The sequence below is a fragment of the Polypterus senegalus genome, chromosome 1, assembly GCF_016835505.1.
Source record: "Polypterus senegalus isolate Bchr_013 chromosome 1, ASM1683550v1, whole genome shotgun sequence".
NCBI lineage: Eukaryota > Metazoa > Chordata > Cladistia > Polypteriformes > Polypteridae > Polypterus > Polypterus senegalus.
The window spans coordinates 115,214,491-115,235,762 of NC_053154.1; the positions used below are offsets into that span (position 1 = coordinate 115,214,491).

At 38.1% G+C, this 21,272-nt stretch overlaps 1 protein-coding gene across 1 annotated transcript; it reads right to left on the reverse strand.

The window, feature by feature from the left end:
- Positions 1-10,073: 10,073 nt before the first annotated feature.
- On the reverse strand, positions 10,074-11,906 carry LOC120531335 (ADP-ribosylation factor-like protein 14). The gene has a single exon (XM_039756642.1). It carries the CDS (start codon positions 11,733-11,735, stop codon positions 11,148-11,150), a length of 588 nt encoding a protein of 195 aa, XP_039612576.1. The 5' UTR covers positions 11,736-11,906; the 3' UTR covers positions 10,074-11,147.
- Between the last annotated feature and the right edge of the window lie 9,366 nt (positions 11,907-21,272).

Here is a 21,272-nt window from a genome sequence, read left to right on the forward strand (position 1 = left end):
TACATTTCAACCAGTGGTTGAAAGTGATGTGCAGGCCAACATTGACTCCAGTGTCTCATATATTAGTTGCAAATAAGTTACTGATGGATCTTTACTCTGTAAAGCACTTTAAATCAGTCAGTCTCGATTGATTCTCGATTGATTCAGTGAACACTACATTAAGCTGCACTCATTATCATGCTTCTGGAACCGCAACAAACTTTCTTTAGCTTTGTGAACTGTACCTTTGTCTACTTTGTCCATTTTGTTTACCTCAAGAGTGAAGAAGGACAATTAAGGGTACATACTGTAGTAGGACACTACTGTATAAGACGACATCCATGGTTCAAGGTTTCACCTGAAGGTTCATCTTTGTAGTGGATGGATGAGTTTGATGGTACTGACAAAGGCCATGTAATAGTATTTCTTACTATTCCAGTCTCCCCATAGTAGGATTCCTTTGGGTCTTCTTCTAAGCATCATTACAATACAATACAATGTTGTGATATGTCTGGATAACCACCTGGCATGAAATGGTACTTTGAATCCTATGGTCACCATGAGCCAACAATGTCTTTTTATGATGAGCCTGATGAATGGCCCTCTAGTGTGAATTGTGTTTATGATAAACATGCAGTCTTAGTCATTTGCCTACCAGGCCATGTTGTTCACCAATTTTGTCTCATTGAAATTGGATAGTTGCTCCTGTGTACCACAATGTTTGCATACAGTATAGTATGAAAGTTGGATAAGACCTCAAGTGTGACTTTTATGCAAGAGTATAACACAGCAGTATTCAGTAAGATTTGATAATTAATTCAAATTTTTTTATTCAAGTTCAAACATTAACCTGCTTGGTTTACATCAGCAGTGTACTGCTTTTATTCCAGGCTGTCACCAGAACTAACACTATACTATGAGGCAGAAGGGGACACAATTCATTTGCCACAACTCACTCAAACCGCCAATGACAATAGGTCACTTGATGGCTCATCCTGAGACCTTCAGAACAATTCCTGGAACTACTTCTGGAGTCAAGAATTTCCTCTACAAGTCCTGCTGTCATTTTCACAGAGCTCCCTCTAGTGGACTGATGTACCACAAGTGCTCTTCCAACCTGTCCCAGCTTGGTCCTGCCCTGTTTTCTAACCTCTGTATATCTCCCATCACCAACACAGAAAATACTTTCAGAGCACTTCATAAGCTTACAAGGCACATTATCATCTACCTGCTGTTTACCCACACTGCCATAATTGTTGGATACACATGCTCAATTTTCATACCATTGAAATACTCTGGACATCTAGCTTGTTAGTTATTCTGGATATCTAGGTTGTTAGTTATTTACTTATGTTGTGTGGCCAATTTACAAGACACATACCAGATAATGAAATGGACCTCTGTTTTCCCTCAATAAACCTAAATTTATGAGTGTACGAGTTAACATTGACTCCAGTGTCTCCCATAGTAATTACAAATTAATTACTGGTGAATCTTTACTCTGTAAAGCACTTTAAATCAGTCAGTCTCGATTGACTAGTACTGTGGGAGACCACTGCATTAAGCTGCACTCGTTATCATGCTTCTGGAACTGCAACAAACTTTCTTTAGCTTTGTGAACTGTACCTTTGTCCACTTTGTCCATTTTGTTCACTTCAAGAGTGAAGAAAGACAAAAGGATTAGTTTTGTGTTATCTTCAGTAGTATCAGTCCAGGCTGCTCAGGCATGACAGGAGTCCAAATGCAGCTGTCAATATTGAGCAGTCAAGGGTACGTACTATAATAGGGCACTGCATAAGTCATCATCCATGGTTCAAGGTTTCACCTGAAGGTCCATCTTTGTAGTGAATGGATCAGTTTGATGGCATTGACAAAGGTCATGTAATAGTATATTAGATATTATTCCAGTCTTCCCATAGTAGGATTCCTCTGGGTCTTCTTCTAAGCATCTTTACAATACAATACAATACAATACAATACAATACAATACAATGTTGTGATATGTCTGGATAACCACCCAGCATAAAATGGTACTTTGAATCCCAGGGTCACCATGAGCCAACAATGTCTTTTTATGATGAGCCTGATGAATGGCCCTCCAGTGTGAATTGTGTTTATAATAAACATGCAGTCTTAGTCATTTGCCTACCAGGCCATGTTGTTCACCAATTTTGTCTCTCATGGAAATTGGATAGTTGCTCCTGTGTACCACAATATTTGCATACAGTATAGTATGAAAGTTGGATAAGACCTCAAGCGTGACTTTTTATGCAAGACTACAACACATCAGTATTCAGTAAGATTTGATAATTAATCCAAATTTCTCTATTCAGGTTCAAATGTTACCCTCCTTTTTACTGATTTAATAATTAATTCAAATTTCTCTATTCAAGTTCAAACGTTACCTTCCTTGTTTTACATCTGCAGTGTACTGCTTTTATTCCAGGCTGTCACCAGAACTAATACTATACTGTGAGGAAGAAGGGGGCACAACTCATTTGCCACAACTCACTCAAACCGCCAATGATAATAGGTGACTTGATGCCTCATCCTGAGACTCCTTTCAGAACAATTCCTGGAACTACTGGAGTCAAGAATGTCCTCTACAACCCCAGTTGTCATTTTCACAGAGCTCCCTCTAGTGACCTCTAGTGCTTTTCCACCTGTCACAGCTTGGTCCTGCCACATTTTCAAACCTCTGTATATCTCCATCATCAACATAGAACATACTTTCAGAGCACTTCATAAGCTTACAAGGCAGGCACATGATCGTCTGGTTGCTGCTTACCCACACTGCCATTGTTGGATACACATGCTGGCTTTTCATACCATTGAAATACCCTGGACATCTAGCTTGTTTGTTATTTACTTTGGTAGTGTGGCCAGTTTACAAGACGCATACCAGATAATGAAATGGACCTCCGTTTTTCCTCAATAAACCTAAATTCATGAGTGCATGAGTTAAAAAGTGGTTGATAGTGATGTGCTGGCTAACACTAAGTCCAGTGTCTGCCATAGTAGTTACAAATTAGTTAGTGGTGGACCTTTACTCTGTATAGAACTTGAAATCATTCAGTCTTAATTTACTGGCACATTAAGTGATCACTGCATTAAGTTGCACTCACTGTCATGCTTCTGGATCCACGACAAACTTTCATTAGCTTTGTGAACCACCATCTTGCCGAAAAGGCCCAGATGGTTATTAACAATATTCATGTATCCTCGTGTAACACTTGAATGTTGATTGTCAAAGGATGAAGATTTAGCTATAAAAAAGGCACCTCACAAAATTACTCTGCTACCACCAGCCTGCATTATAATCTGTGGACTTACTGGTTTTGGCCACTAACCCGCTCTTCCCTTCAAAGTGACCTTGTACTTCTTAGATCACTGCAACTGCACCGTCCTCTTTTTCACTAATACAAGTGCAATCAGGTAGGCTTTTGGTTGCTATACAGCATTGTTTACAGAGTTTCAGCTGTTTCTAATACCTGCATATCTCATTTTACAATACTTGTACTCTGCTCTTTGTTGTTTGTTTACTGTGTACATGCCATACCAGTCTTCATCTGCTGTTTTCAGCAATGTTTTAATAACTGCAGGACTGCCATAAGATGAATGTTTTTTGAGTAGAGTTATTTTTTCAATATTCCCATGACACAGCTATGTATGAAATCGCCAGCAGGTCTGCTGTTCCTTGTACATCCTGCCAAAGAGTTTATACCCACTACCATGCCATATTTGACACCAATTAGTTTTGGCTGTGCTATTTCTGATTATCTGTTTGTGTTCACCACTCAGTGAGCAGCACTTGTTGAATGAGAAATCAATTGATCAGTTTCTATCATATAATTATTCTTATAAAATGTGAATTTAAAAAGTAAAAAAACTTTAATACTTAACATTGATAGAGTATTGAATTGAGAATCAAACTGTCATCATTTTTTAAAAAGGCTGGCAAGAATCTACTGTATAGTAGATAAACTGCTGCCTCTTTGCTCTAGAAATGAGGCTTGATTGCTGTCCCGCTCACCATCTGTGTGTTGTTGGTATATTCCTTCTGTGTTGACATGCGTTGTTGTCAAATAATCTTGCTTTGCTTCCACATTCTACATGTATTTGTTAATTGGAGAGTCCAACTTGGGCCATTGCGAGAAATTGTGCAAGTGTGTATGAGAGTGATTTACAATTAACTGGATTTCCATCTACAGTGGATTTCTACATTATAGCAAATGCACTGTGCAATGGATAAACAGAGATCAGGAAAAAGGATCGATGAACAGTATTTTATTATTTTGTGTATTCGTTCAAGAACTCCAGAACACACAATTTAAGTAAAATTTAAGAAATAATCTGATACACAGTTTTTTTTTTAACAAACAAACAAACAAATATGCTTGATATACGCTAAGTAAAATTCAGCATAATTTAAAACAAAAGAAGAAATTGCACTGGCATGAAGGCACAGAGGTTGGTGTTACTGCTTTATAGCTCCAGGTTTCTGGGTTTCAATCCCTGTCTAGTATTGGCCCAGTAAGCATGACTGTGTTTGTGAGTGTTCTCATTGTACTGACCAGTGCTGTGTCCTGGGTTGGTTTCCACATCATGGTGCCAGAATTAGCACCTGCTCTCAGCAACCTCTTATCTTAGACAAACGGGTTGCAAAATAGATGTACAGAAGAAATTATGTTTCCTTGATGTGGTTCATTAGGTTGCACATTAATACAAAAGTTCTAGGCTGTATTACACATCACAGAACCCACATACCAAATTCTTCCTTCCATCTCCTGCTTTCTCTCTTGGATGTCTAGTGTGAATGGGTCTCTTGAGGTCATTCCACAGCATCTCTGCTTGGTTAAGGTCTGGGTTCTGACTAGTCCACTCCAAAAGGTAGTACATTTACTTCGATGTTTAAGGTTATTGTCCTGTTGCATCATTTAGCCTCTTCTGAGCTTCAGCTGTGATGGACAGTAACCATGACATTATACTGTAATATACATTGACAAACTTAGGGATTCATTTGGTCATCGATGATGGCAAGCTGTCCAGTCCCTGCAGCAGAAAAGCAGCCCCAAATCATGACACTTTACTTTATCAATATTGTGATGATGTTTTCATGTGGTTCTTGCTGTGCCCTTTTTATACCATATGTATTGCTGCATATTCTTCCAAGTTCAGCCTTAAGTTTCATCAGTCCACAAAGCTTTTTCCCAGTAGCATGGTGGCGTGTCAAGGTGGTCTTTAGCAAACTTCAGGTGTTATTTTTGGATATCAGTTGCTTTTTTAGCATCCTTCAATGGACACCATACCTGCTCAATGTTTACATAGGGTAGATTCATGAACAGAAATGTTAATCTGTTCCAATAAACTCCTTCAAACCTTTAGCTGATATTTTAAGGCTCTTTTTTTACCTCACTAAGCATTCTGAATTCTATATCCACTTCAAGGGAAAGTGGCCACAGTACTAATCCATCTTTATTTATACTCTCACTGACTGTGGACTAATGAATACCTAAACTGTTTAAAGTTACTTTGTAACAATTTCCAGCTTTGTGTAAATCATTCTTGATCACAGATCTTCTGAGATCTCTTCTTTGTAAAGCATGTTTCACTTCAGCACCTAGTGCCACCTAGTGTATCGGAGGACTGTACAAGCTATGGCATTTTCCCCTGATCCATCCATTTTATAGCTCCTTTTGAAAAAGGCAGCAGATGCTTCCTGTGAGTTGTAAACTCAAAATGTTTGAGTCATTTTTATTGGTCAAAGTAGCTCTAAACCACACCTCTCATTGTGTTGATTGGACTTCAGGTTTGCCAACTCCTGACGCCAATTAGTTTTTGAAGTCATCAGCCTAGAGGTTCACATGTTTTTTTCAAAACCTAGACTGTCAGTTTTAGAATGATGTATGCCATATGTACAAGAAAAATACAATAATTTGTATGTTATTAATTAAACCAGACTGTTTCTGCATTAACTTGATCTGGGTTTAGTGTTTTTGTGGTCCAACCCCTATCCTAGCAGCATTGGGCCAAAGGCAGGACCACATTTTGGATGGGATACCAGTCTATAACAGGGTACATTTGTACATGCACACTAGCAATGGGACAATTTTGAATTAATAGTTAATCTATTCTGAATGTGTTAACGATACAGGAGAAAAACAGACTACCTGGAGAAAAAGCCTTTCAAACATGGAAAGGACATTTAAACTTCACACTGGCCATATCCATGCTGGGATCTGGACCTAGTTTCCTGGAAGCGTAAGGCGGCAAAACCAACCATAGTGCAACACTTCATACCTGTATGGAGTTGGCACATTCTCCCTGTGTCTCTGTTAATTTTTTCCTTAGGTCCTGTTTTTTCTATTTAAATTCTAAAGATATGTAGACTAAATTAAACAATAAATCTAAATGGGAGTTATGTGATACCTCATTTTAGACGGCCTTGTGCCTCATACTGCTATGTATTTGTCTATATATACAGATATGTATATTGTGACCACCAGGGGGCATAACAGCACCCCAAATCCCCAGACACAACTTCACAGATAAAGTAATGGATTCCAATAACAGTTGTTTAATATTCACAAATACCTTTTAAGGGCTTCTCCACATATATTCCAACAGTTAAACAGAATCAATGTTGATTTTTATTTTACAGCTCCCAGCAAGTGTTGTCCACCTCCTCCTGATTCCAACTTTCCTTGGTAGTGAGGTAGACCCCTTTTTTAGGCTGGGTCAGAGAGCATTTGTGGTGCTGCAAAATTGAACTGTGGAAGCACTTCATGTTAGGTGAAAGCCCGTCAAAGTGGAGACAGTTCTACCCAGCAGTGCCCCCTGGTGGCACTCACGGCACCCTGCAGGATTTCTTAATGGTACACTACAGTTCCCAACAAACCACGGGGATGCCTGCATGGGTGAACCACCCCAGAAGCACTACCACCTAGTGTATCGGGGACTGGACAAGCTATGGCATTTTCCCCTGATCCATCCATTTTATAGCTCTATTTGAAAAAGGCACACCTTCCATCCTGGCTGGAACCTTAGTCCAATTCCATCTGCTATTACAATAAATACATGTAATACTATACTTTCTTAAATCAAGATACCATTAAATAGATTTCAAAATGCTGCCAAGACATTACTACTGTTGCTAATAGCAAATTATATGTTTAAATGGGTGAGTTTTATTGTTCACACGTGACTTCAAAGCCCCATTTTCAGCAGCCTCTCCTTTGGAGTCCTAATGATCAACTTAGCTTATCCTTAATTAGTTATGTATAAATGTTAATTGGTTATTAATGAAACCTTTGCAGTTGCATTAGCACTGCTGAAACTTGTTATTCTATTCTATCATACCATAAATTACCAAAACGCTCTTGGAAATCAGTCATCTAATATTTCTTATGTAGCCTATCATCTTTAGGCCCATAAATTAGATTTGTGTTCCATCTTCATTGCTCTTCTCCATATTTACATTTTCTTTGTCTTTTTAGCTATACTATTGAACAATTTTTAGGAATATAAGAACCAATCACTATATCTGTTTTATCCCTAATTGCAACATATGCTTTGGCAAGTCAAATTAACATTTAGGGATGTCTCAACATTAATGTCAGATATACTAAAATGCATCTCAGCTTTTTAAATATCTTGAGCTCCTTCCAAGAAATCTTGATATAAGTGCCTGCAGATTTTACGGTATCCCCAATAAGTTTAATCTATCTGAAAATCATGTCAAAATTTCCCCAAATGTTTTCCAATATCTCAAAAGAAGTTCCTGGTAATTTCTAAATATCTCTTAAATGTTAAGATATACAAAATCATTGGAGATATCTCAAAATCAGTTGTGAGAAATCAGTAAATCAACCTGAGATATTTGGAAATGTATTTAAGCTATCTCAATTTGAAGATATATTAAATTCATTTAAAAATATTGTGATTATGAGAAATCTTGAAATCACAGCTACAATATTTTGAGATATCTGATGATGCATTTACAGATATATTCAAATAATGTTGCATTAATTTTGAATTATATTAATAATATGGCAAAAAGTCCCAATCGAAACAGAACATTTTTACAAGATGTCAATCTGAGATATAGTGAAATGCATTTGAAACATCTCAAAATGTACAGAAAGTTATTATCTTTTGAATTTAGACATTTTAAATTACACACGATATTACTGTAACAATATTTCATGATAATCTGTGTTATCTCAAAAAGGAAAGAAAATTATTTCAAGATATCACAAAATGCAAACTTCTTGAAGTAAGCAGGATGTCGATTTAAGATTGCATTTAAAGATCTGAAAATCAGTGTAAGATATCTGGAAATAGATTATTAGATAACTATATTTGTTTTTAAGATAACTTAAAATGCATTTCACATTATCTTTCAGAATGATACACACCTTCCTTTGAAACCTTATTGAAACCTTTCCTTATTAAAAGGCAGGACCAGTAGGTGGAGCTGTACTCTCTATAATTCCTTTGTTGGAAATTGCACTGCATAGTTCAGTGGATGAATTTACTGCACATCTGTGGTCAGGATTTTCTCCTGAAGAAGAGTGAGTTGTTCTTTCCATTTCAATAGCTGTCTCTTAAACAGGTGATCAAGTATCTTGTGAACTTATTCTGGTGACACTGTGAGACTGATCATAAGGCTCATAATAATACTGAAGCAGAAAACTCAATGCTTTATCAGTGTATCCATACCTTCATATCCCAATTCTTCTGTCTAGGCACAAACTCTAAGCAATGATTAAAAGAATAAACTCACAGGTTAAAATTAAAGAAATTTGGCTCCTACACTCAGTAACTGCAATTTCTGTTTTTGACCAGGCCGGGATTTTAACAATCTGATAGGATTATGGAGCAGAGCTACTTCTCTCTTTCATAAGTATAGGCCATTAGTGTAGATACTGGAAGCTTTGGAGAAACACTATCTTAAAGCTCTTTTGGAAAATCTTGGGAAATCATGTGGTGGTATTAAACCTGACAGGCACCACATCCAGAAATGGTTTCTGGTGTGTATGAGTGTCCTTCTAAAAGAGTCCCCAGCTCTGTAATAAATCATCCTGAATGAGTTCTGTGATGGACAGACTCCCCCAACATTCCCGTTTTGCACCAAGAACTGCCTGGTCAGACTCTGGATCCTTTCTACCCAAAAAGTGGATTATATGGATTCAGTACAACAGGAACTCTGGCTGGTAGAATCTCTAAATGGTCCTGAGTGAGGTATATAATAATCTGATTTGCTTCACATTTTGTTGGTTTAGTGTTAGGCTTACAACAGCAGTGTCTAGGAGCAATTATACACACAAAATGGATACAAGTTGGACTTACTTGCTATTTGCCGTCTAAGTCTTTCCTGGTTGTAGTATATTGCAGAAAAGTACCCATGCTTATAAATTGACAGCCCGTAAAAATGCCAATGTGGAGAAATGGCTTCTAGGGAGGGGTGTGCCATATGTTTTTAAAAGATGCCCCAGAAGTAATTACGCTGAGTAAGAGAAGTCATGGGAGATGGTGAGAAATCCTACAGAAGTTCTCCAGTTGGGTGGCAGTAGAGGGCTGTGTTGTATTTAATAGAGTACAGGCTGTACTAGTCTTATCAATTCTGTCATTTATCCTTGTTCTGGGATTTGGTTTTGAAGAAATGTGGTCCCTGGACTTTCTGAGGGACACCAAATATAACCTGAAAGAAAAGCATTAAATGTATTTTTGTGCCAATACCCAGTGAGATTGGCACTGTGAGGTGAACTAGAAAAAAGTCGGCACTGTCAGGAATGTAATGCAAACAGAAGGGGAAACAAGCAGGGGTGAGTGGCCTAGTTCCTAGTACTTTGGGCTAGCCAACTCAGGTGCTATTATCTCAGGGCCCACTGAGAAAAATAACATTTGTTCAGTTATTTTTTTCATTTGTCTAGTGATCATCCCTGCCTTGCATGTCTTGTGTAGTAACACCATAATTCTTGCACAACTGTGTTCTTTGCTCAAGGTTAAAGGTCCCCAATGTCAAATTACATCATTTAAAGTTTTACCACACTCTACTCTTTGGTTTTTCAGGTTTTACCAACATTCAAATTTATTTATTATCAGACAGGACCCATTACATTCTTGATCTCAATTGTTGCCATTATGTAACAGGTTCAGGGTTCCAGGTATAAAAAGCAACCAGTTCAAATACTCTTTCATTTCAACTGCTTTTAATCTCCTAAATAAATAAAATTTTAATAAATATTTACAGGCTTAAATCACAGGATGAATAGTTAGCATTATGAGTCAAGTCTAAATGTTGGTTTAATTTTTGAAATCTACTATGTTTGATCTAATTTTTCACCATAAATTCTATGCTCATTGCTAGAATTTATTTATTTGCAGTTTATGTTTAATGGCTATATGCCTTGAGATGTGCTTTTATTGTTATGTCATGGTCTCTTAGTACAGCTTACTGACAAACCAAATTTATTTTTAAGGACAATAAAATTGAGTTGAATTGAATCTGTATAACAGGATTTATTATGCGTATGTTGAAGTAGAATTAGCAGCAGCAGTTTAAAACCAAAATTAGTCTGTGTGGGTTATGGTTTGTAAAGATGAAAATGCAACATTGATATTGATAAAAGAAAATGTTATTCTAATATGTCTTAATATATTATTTAAAACTCACAAATTTACAATTAAGTAATCATTGCATTCATTTTCTTAATTCTACCTAGAACAACAGAAAACAACCTCAAATCTTACCTCAGTTTCTCATCTCAAATGTTTTTACAGTTTGCTAGAACTCTAAAGCACTCCGTTGTTTACTGAGAGTTATTCAATGTGCTACTACAAGTCATAGACACTGGTCCATGGTCATTGCCTGTTCAGTGGTTAAATCATTTTATACATTTATTTGGAGCTTAGTTTATTTTTAGTCCTTTTGCTTCTGAATTCCCTATTTCTCTTTAGTTCCTTCATGCTCATTTACAATGGAAACACACAGACGTAAGGTACAGAGTTCTGTGAAACTGTTAAGTACTCCCAAAACGTTCAGGGAAAGTGAGATGTTGTAGAGCTTGACCAGTTTAGCAAACTTCGTGTCACTTTTTATTCAGCTGTGTCCTGAAGAGGATGTTCTTTTTTCACATGGTTCCTGAACTTTGTCCGGAGCAGGTTTATGGTTTGGCATTTTTGGCAGAGCCTATAAATTGCTCAGCTTTTGAAGTCACACTCATTTTGACAAGCTCTGCTATCTTTTTGAGGCCTTCTTCCAAGCCAGCCCCAGACACAGCTGAGCACGGCTGCACATACCAGTCCCTGTCACTGCACAGTTTCTTCAGCTTGAACTCCTTGGTGATTTCAGCCGCATTCAAGGCTCCAGGAATGTCTTGTTTGTTTGCCAGGAGAACTAATGGAACTGCCTTTAAGTGCTCATTTTTAAGGATCAGCTCCAGCTCCCTCTTAGACTCCTTTAGTCGACTTTTGTCAGTGCTGTCTACCACATATACAACTCCAGCCATGTCCTGACAGTAATGCTTCCAGTGCTGTCTCATCTGCTTCTGTCCTCCAACATCCCAGATTATCAGAGAGAACCCTTTCAGTGCTTCAATCATGCACACATTGAAGCCGATCGTTGGGACACTTGAGATGACCTTTCCCAGCTTTAACCGATACAGTAAAAGTGACTTTCCTGTAGCATCGAGGCCAATCATCATTACAGACGCAGTCTTCAAATGAGGCCGCTTAGAGCCAAGAAGTCCCATTGAGGAAAAATAAGTAGCTCAAGATCAAGCCAATTATCAGCACATACAGAGGCTAAGGAAACATTTGGAAGTTGGTAACAGCTGAGCAGCGTTAGCAGCAGTGAATTTTTGTAGTTTTATCTCCAGCATAATATGTAGCTTTATGTGGTGACATTGCAACTGTACAAGTGCCAAAGTGTACAGCTGATTCCACCAGTAAAAAATGGGAGTGTCGGAAGAAGAGGTCAAGGTACAGTCTGCAGGTAGCTTTTAGATAATTAGAATATTGGCCATAAAAAAAAAAAAAAACTTCCTCATGGGAAAGCATGCCCAGATTATCAGGCATATATCGTTGTATAGCAGAGAAATAGACTAAACTTGAAACTATAAATGGCAAAACATAAAACTCAAATTGGCTACATGAAGCACCTAATTGCCCACAGTGGGTCTGAGTAAACACTTTAGTCATCCATATTTACTTGGAGAAGCTATCCCCTTTCCTTGGCTTGCTGAGACATATGTGTTCTGTTTTACCTTTAAACGCCAATTGCTCTTCATCCATACAGATGATTTTATGTTCTTCTCACTCACAACACTAACCTCATCAGCTTTATCTGTCTATAAATGATTGCATTATGAGACCAGATATTTTAGGTGGTTATACAAACAGCTTTATTTGACAAATAGTGCAGTGTCCTGGTGGCTCCTGTAATTACTGCAAGCCCCATGAAAGTTCTAAATCTGCCCAAACTTCATCCTGGAAACACCCCACCTCCATATATCCTTCTTGAATGTTGCAATTCCATCTACACTAGAAATAAAATAATAATAATAATACATTTTATTTATATAGCGCACTTCCCATGCCCAAGGCACTTACAGAATATAAGAAAGAACGGCAGGGTATACAGTATATAGCATTGTACAAACTAAATAAATAAATACAGAAGATTAAGACAGTAAATTCAGAGAAAGCCTAACAGACAACAGAATTGATGGTCTAGCACACACACATACAGGTTACATGAGCATCTTGACAGAGAAGTAAACTGAGAGAAGGGTAATAAAGTCAAGTAGAGCTAAAAGCCTTCCTGAACAGATGAGTTGTTTTTTAAAAGAATTCATGGAGTCAGCTGACCTGATTAATTTCGGTAGGTCATTCCAGAGTCTGGGCACTATACAGCTGAAGGCCCTGTCACCCATGGAGTGTAGATTAGTGTGGGGCACAACAAGATTGCCAGAATCAGAGGACCTTAGTGGGCAGGCAGGCACATAGTGATGGAGGAGGTGACTGATGTAGTTTGGCGCGAGGTTATTTAAGGCTTTGTAGGTTATTAGTAGGATTTTATATTCGATTCTGTAAGACACAGGGAGCCAGTGAAGACGGAGCAGGATGGGTGTTATGTGCTCACTGCTGTTGGTTCAAGTAAGGACTCTTGCAGCTGAGTTTTGAATAAGCTGGAGCTGTGATATAAGATTAGAAGGGGCACCTGCCAGCAGCGAGTTACAATAATCGATGCAGGATGTGATAAAAGCATGAGAGGAAAGAGCGAACATGGGATATGTTACGGAGGTGGAAGTAAGAAAGTTTCTTAATGTGATTTATGTGAGCGGAGTAAGAAAGGGAGGAATCAAAAATGACACCAAGATTCTTTGCAGTAGAAGCAGGTCTGATGAGATCACCGCCAAGATGGACTGGGAAGGAGCTTATTTTATTAAGTTGCATTTTAGTCCCAATTTGCAGGAATTCATTTTTGTTGCAGTTTAATTTTAAAGAGTTCTGCTCCATCCGGATTTTAATTTCACTAAGGCAGGTTGTGAGCTGAGAAAGCTCCGATGAAGTTCCACTTTTAACATTGAAGTAGAGTTAAGCATCATCTGCATAAAAATGATAACCCAGTTCATAGCTACGAATAATATGGCCAAGGAGAAGCATATAAATACAGAAGAGAAGAGGGCCGAGGACAGAGCCCTGAGGAACTTCTTGTGTGACTGGCACCGAGCTGGATCTGTTGTTGCCAAGACTAACAAACTCTTGCCTATCAGTCAGATGGGACTTGAACCACTGGAGGGCAGTGCCAGAGATACCCAGCATGTTCTCCATTCTGGACAGTAGAATGTCATGTCTGACAGTGTCAAATGCTGCACTGAGGTATAATAGAATTAATATGCTGGTTTGTCCAGAGTCTGCTGCCATAAGCAAATCATTGGTTACCTGTAGCAGAGCAGTTTCACAGCTGTGCCATGCCCTGAAACCAGTTTGAAAGGGTTCCATCAAATTATTAGAGGTTAAGTAATTGGTGAGCTGGGAGACTACAACATGCTCAAGAGCTTTTGACAGGAAAGGTAAGTGGGAAATAGGCCGAAAGTTGTTAAGATTGTCAGCATCAAGACCAGACTTTTTTAACATTGGGGTTACAGAAGCGATTTTAAAAGTGAGCGGCACAGAGTCAGTGTCAAGGGATGAGTTTATTATTGTTGTAGCAGTCAGGATTATGGCATGAAGGCAGGATGTAAGTAGTGTGCTGGGGATGGGGTCCAGTACACAAGTACTCAGCCTCATCTTACAAAGCAGGTTATTAACAAACGCAGATGTGACTGCTGAGAACTTAGAGAAGAGCTGGATGGAGTGGGAAAACAGGGAGAGATATAAACAGATGATGTATTTATGTTAGTTGAATTATTTAGATCTTTAATTTTGTTACGGAAAAAGTAGAGGAATTCCTCACAGACTTTAGTAGAAGAGGCAGTTGGGCCAGATGTGGGTTGGAGTAGTTTATTAACTACAGAGAACAAAACCCTTGGGTTATCTTGGCCACTTTCTATTATTCTGCCATAGTGGGTGTTCTTAGCAGCATTTAGTGCTTCTCTGTAAGCTCTTTGGTGGTCAGAGAAAGCCTGTATGAGCACGGTGAGGCCAGTCTTTTGTGACATTCTCTCAAGGCGTCGGCCAGCTGCTTTCAAAAGATCGCAATTCTGAATTATACCAAGGAGCTGAACGTTTAAAGGAAACCTCCTTATGTTTTAAAGGAGCTGTTTTATCTAATGCTGAATGCAGGGCTGAGTTATAGTGGTCAACAAGACTATCTAGTGTTGACGGAATAGGTGCAGACCATAAAATATCAGAAATGGATCCAGAAAGGATAGCGGGACAGATATTTTTAAGGATTATTTTTTAAGGAGTATTGATTTTATTTCTCTGATCATAGACATTTTCTTAAGGTGATTAAAAATGTTTATCATTATGTTTTAGATGCCTGGACATTATCATTTCATTTGTTTATTTTTTGTTGACTGCAGTCTTAGGAATCATGTTGTTTAAGCTTGCTGGGTACATGGCCAGTAACGTATGTCATTTCACATTTATGCGGGGGACTTGATGGCAGCCTCACTGGGTTGCAGCAGTGCCCTGGACTTCTACAGGGCTTCATGGGAGTTGGAGTTTGGTGCAGTCCTGTTGGTTTCCATGGGCACTGCCAGGGGCTGCTGCAGGTACTGTTGAGCCTTGTGTTGCAGCACTTCCTCCACCCCTGGAAGTGTGGCCGGAAGAAGAGTACTTCCAGGTACCCTATAAAAGGAGCCAACCACCAGTACTCCGAAAGCCAGAGTCGAACAGAGGTGGACAAAGCCTGCTGGAGGACGAGTGGAGGTGAAGAGAGAGAAGAGAAAGAAAAAGAAAACAAAGAAAAGAGTGGTTGTGCTTGTGCTTTGACTGTGCTGTGCAGGTGGGAAACATGGGAAGGTATTTCCCAAGTGGAAAAAGAAAAAAAATAAACTGTGTGCTGAACTTGTGTCCTGTGTCTGTCGGTGTTGGGTTTGAGCAACATGAGGCCACAATGAGAACTGATCATGGCCCCTTAGTGTTCATATCACCTTCTAGAGAGTTTTCTTACTTAAATGCTTTCATTTTCTTGAAGAATTGAGGGGCAGTACACATACTTCAGTCTCCATCTCTCACCAGATTAAAGTGCCAGTCACACGCACAAGAAAGTAACTTGAAAACTACTTCAAGAAATTTTGTTCTAATATAGTGCCCTTTTTACATCACCACAGGCATTTTTTTCATTGGGCACATAATACGTGGCAAATCAAGGGGCATGACTATCTGTAAATTTTTATTTCGGACAGATTTTATCTTGCTCACGTACCTTTGTGCTTCAGTTTATAGACAAGTCTAAAGTAGCCCTAAGTTAGATTTTGTAATATTCTAACCCAGTGAAGTCCCTTGTTGTAATTCCCTCTTTATTTGTTGTGACTTCTGACCTCTAAACTCAGTGCCAATGTTTGTTCTACTGGAGTTGGAAAGTACAGAGAAAGGAGGTGGAGCATGGGGGAGTGTAAGATATATAGAAGATGGGGCATTCTCAAGTCCTCCCAAAGTAATGCAAAGGAGTCCAAAAATGTCAAAATAAAAGTTTAGTAAAGAAAATTAGAACAAGTACTAAGACAAGGAGCAAAAACAATACAAAGCAAAGAGAAGGGAAAATGAACACATGGCTGCTAATTTGGTAGCAAATGTCTATAAGTTGTTGTGGCTACCTAATTAAACCCAATCAACAACTCCAATCACTTCATAAACACTGAATCTTTTGTACCAAATACTGGTCTCTCTACTCCCTACCAGTTGGGCCCTTTCCCTGCCTCACCTCCTAAATTCATGTGCAATGGAGGCCTGGTAGAATGGAACATCTAAGCTGTGCATCATGTCTAACATGAATCTTCAAATATAGGGGTGCCCCAGCTCAGTCCTAGGGTACTACTGTGGCTGTGTGTTTTCATTCCAAATAGTTTCACAATTAAATGATTCATTCTTACTTTTAAATCAAAGATAAAGTCAAAGTGAACTTTATTGTCATCTCAACCATATACAAGTATACAGATTGACGAAATTGCGAAGCTCAGGGTCCACAGAGTAACAACATGATGTGCAAATCCATCCATCCATTCAATATCCAACCCGCTATATCCTAACTACAGGGTCACGGGGTCTGCTGGAGCCAATCCCAGCCAATACAGGGCGCAAGGCAGGAAACAAACCCCGGGCAGGGCGTCAGCCCTCCGCAGTGACGTGCAAATAATAAATTAAAAATAAAATTAAAATTTAAAATTAAAATACAAACAAGACAAGACATTGTGCAAAGACAAGACAAAGAAGTAGCAGCAATATTGGCGTGTAGTTAGCAATATGAACATTGATGGTATTTGCAATCTAGATATATAAATATAGTCAATAGATATGTAATATAATAAATAATAAATAATAGATATAGATAATACATAAATTATCAGTGTATGATAATAGTTGTTTAAGACATATGTAAACAATGACAGGTCAGAATGTTTCACAGTAGAAGGATATCAAGAGTGTCCAAATACTTAAAGGTCAGTATGAGATTTTCAGTTCTTTTTTACATGCCCACTCGTCTTTGCAGGAAAGTGGCTTGCATGTATAAAATTTCTGTTTTTAGAGATGGTTAAGGCAGTGTGGAAGATCCCAGTGAGCAGGATGGTGTTAAGGAGTCTGATAGCTTGGGGGGAAAAAATCTCCTGCAGCTTGGTAGATGTGGCTTTGATGCTGCAGTATCTTCTCTTGGATGGCAGAAGTGTGAAAAGTCCATGTGGGGGGTGTAAGGGGTCCTGCACAATGCTGCAGGCCTTTTTCGACACTGTGTTTGTAAAATATGTCCTGTAGTAAAGGGAGAGGCACCCCAATAATTTTCTCTGCTGTCTTCACTGTCCTTTGCAGGTGCTTGTGGTCGGATATTGTGCAGTTGCCATGCCAGACAGTGATACAGCTGGTCAGAACACTCTCAATGGTGCCTCTGTAGAACATGGTGAGGATGGAAGGGGGAAGACTTGCTCGCTTCAGCTGCCTCAGGAAGTGTAGTCTCTGCTGGGCATTCTTGATTAGTGATGAGGTGTTATGTGTCCACGTAAGTTCCTCAGTTATGTGCACACCGAGGAACTTGGTTCTCCTAACAGTCTCCACATCTAAACCATTGATGCCAAGTGGGATGTGGGCAGGATGTGATTTTCTGAAGTCCACGATTATCTCTTTTGTCTTGTCAACATTGAGAGATAGACTATTGTCTTCATACCATGCAGACAGCTGTTCCACCTCATCTCTGTATGCTGTTTCATCATCCTTGCTTATCAGACCCATAACAGTCGTATCTTCTGCAACTTGATGATGTGGTTGGTGTTGTATGTGGCTGTGCAATCGTGAGTCAGCAGGGTGAACAGCAGTGGACTAAGCATGCAGCCCTGCGGCACTCCAGTTTTTTTTTGTTTTTTTTTTGACTCTCCATTTAAACTTTATATTAAAAGTCTTTACCTTTTTCCTATGTACATTTGTTCCTTTCTTCTTCTTTTATCTTTCATTCCTCCCGTACCTCTTTTTCACATTTCTGTAACAGTCTTTGTATTGTTATTTCCTTATTATTTATCACCAATTCGTTTCTCCACCACCACATATATTTATTTTATAATACTAACCATTTTCCACTGCCTTATTGTCATTTTTTCATTTAGCTCCTTTCCCACCAAACCATATATTACACCGTCTTTTGTAATTTCTTCAGTACCTAAGTTCCCTTTCCATTCCTTTCCCACATAGCTCCACACCTCTTGCGCATACCTACAGTTCAAGAATACATGCTCTGCTGTCTCTACTTCCATACAATTGCCTCTTAGACACATCTTACTTTTTACCACTTTCCTTTTATACATAACTGCATTCGTTGGTAAAATTTTATTTACTGCCATCCACCCCTTATCTTTTTGTCTATTTGTTAATTCTTTGTTTGATGTCTGTTGCCACACTTTTCTTACTTGCTCTTCCGTGAGTGCTAGAATTTTCCTCATCATTTCCTCCTTTCATATGTATTTCTTTGATTCTTTGTTCATTCCCCACATTTTAGGATCTCCTCCCTCCCATGCATACCTTTGTAAACATTTTATTATTACCTTATAGTGTTTTGGCACGTTGAACAGTTTTTAACAGTTTCGCTTTTCTTAGTTCCGTCCCTAGTAGATATCTCATCATATCTGCTAGTTTTTCTCTTTTATTTATTGCCATATTCACAACTGTTACTGTATATTTTAGTTCCAGCTCCCTTTCAATATTTGGAAAACCTTTGCCTTCATTTTCTTTGCTCTTCATTACTTTTTTCCTAGCCAGTTTTTCGCACTTTGAACCCCATAGAAATACAAAACAAGTTCTTATAATCTTTTTTAGTATTTTCTTTGGAGGGTAAAAAACAGTTGCTAAATATGACAATTTGGGCAGATGATTGCCCTAACAAGCAATATTTTCCCTTCCATTGCCAGCTTTCTCAGGCTCCAAAACCTTGTTTTTTGGTTAATCTGTTTTAACATTCTTTTCCATTTCTCCTTTTCTGTATTGATGTCTCCAAAGTTAATTCCGAGTACTTTTACTTTATCCGTAGGTCTTGTCTTTTCTTTCGGTTTTTCTTTCCATTTTCCCCATAGCCTACATTCACATTTTTTTAAGTTTAAATTTGACCCTGATGCCCTACAAAAAACTTTCAGTGTGCTCAATTACTTGTTTTACACTCCAAGCATCCCTTATTATAACTGTGACATCATCCATATATGCAAACAATTTAATCTGCTGCCCTCCACTTCCCAGCACTTCAATTCCTCTTATATTTTTGTCATTTCTGATCATATTCAGCAATGGCTCAATGCTCAACACGAACAGCAGTGCTGACAACGGACACCCTTGCCGTACTCCACATTCTACTTTTATTTCCTCTGTCAACCTATTGTTAACTTTTATTTTACTTCCTATTCCATTATATACCACCTTTAGCCATCCCACAAATTCTTCTGGAACTCTCATTTTTTGTATTACCTTCCATATATAGTTATGTGCGACCTTATCAAAGGCTTTTTCCAAATCTAAGTTGATTATCCCTACATCAAAAATTTTTTCCTTCATTGTGCTAATACAATCTCTTATCACACACAGGTTTTCTGTGGCGCTCCTCTCCTGTACCACACATGCTTGCTTTTCTTTTATTATGCCACCAACATGTTCTTTTAATCGGTTTGCCGACTGTTGTCAATATTTTATAATCTTGGCAAAGCAAAGTAATTGGCCTCCAGTTTTTTACATCCTTCTTGTCATCCTGCTTTGGAATAAGCGTTGTCACACCACTTTTCATTGTGCTTGTCATTTCTCCATATTTAAAAATTTCCAAAAACAGGACATGTACATAATTTTTTAAAATTTCCCAAAATGTCAAATAAAATTAAATTGTAATCCGTCTATCCCTGGTGTTTTTCCTCTGCTGCACATTTTAACCGCTGCTTCAACTTCTTCCATTGTAATTTCCTGACACAACCGTTTTCCTTGTTCTTCTGTATAAAATCGATCTATTGTCTTCTCTATTTTGTCGATATACTCATTATTGATCTCTTTTTTCCCATACACTTCTTTATATTAAGTATTATTCCATTTCCATTATTTCCTTGTTTCCTTTTTTAATGTCTCAATTTTTATCCATCATTTCTTCCATTCTTTAATTTTTTTCTCCTCTCCTTTATTTTCTTAAAAAAATATCTGGAGCACTTTTCTCCTTCTTGTTCTCTAACTCTACTTTTAAATTTAATTTTTTCTTCTTTTTTCTTGAATAATTGTTCTAGTTCTTCTTTTATTATACTTATCTCTGCTTCATTATAATTTTCTGTACTGTACTCTCGTTCAAGATTTTCCTGCAATCTTTTGATTTCTTCCTTCTCTTTTTTGCTCCATTCTCTGCCCTTTTTTTTGGAAAAACTCCTTTGTGTTTCTCTTCATTAACTCCCACCACTCTCTTTGTGTCCCACACCATTCTTTTAAAGTTGTCCACCCATTATAATATTGGTTATACTCCTCTCTTATCTTCTTGTCCTCTAATATTTTTATATTTAGCTTCCATTGGAAGTCTTTGATCTGGTCATCACTCCCTTTTTCCACTTCTACTGCCAATATGCTGTGGTCCGAAAAAAATACTGGCTGCAAATAACAATTCATTGCTTCATAATTTTCGATTCGGGAAGTTTTCTGTCCTGTCCCTCTCCACGTGCACCCTTTTTTTCCACCTTTTAGCTTACGGTACACGTTGACCATTTGAAAGTCCTTAATAATTTCTTTTAGTTTTTTGGCGGTTCGTTCTATTTGCTGGTCTTTTTAGTGCTCACTTGAGCAATTCAAATCCCCCACCACTATTAAATTATTTTCATTTACCATGGTTATTTTTAAAATTTCTAAGATCTCTATTCTTTGAACCGGAATTGTTGGTACATATATATTGATTAAATTAATTGCATTATTTCCCTTTGCCAATTATACTTTTACTAGCAGAATACCCGCGCTTTGCAGCGGAGAAGTAGTGTGTTAAAGAAGTTATGAAAAAGAAAAGCAAACATTTTAAAAATAACGTAAGATGATTGTTAATGTATGAGTGTTGTTGTCATATCTATCTATTTATTTTATATATATATATAGCAAGATACCTGCGATTGGCAGCGGAGAAGTAAAAAGAAAAGGAA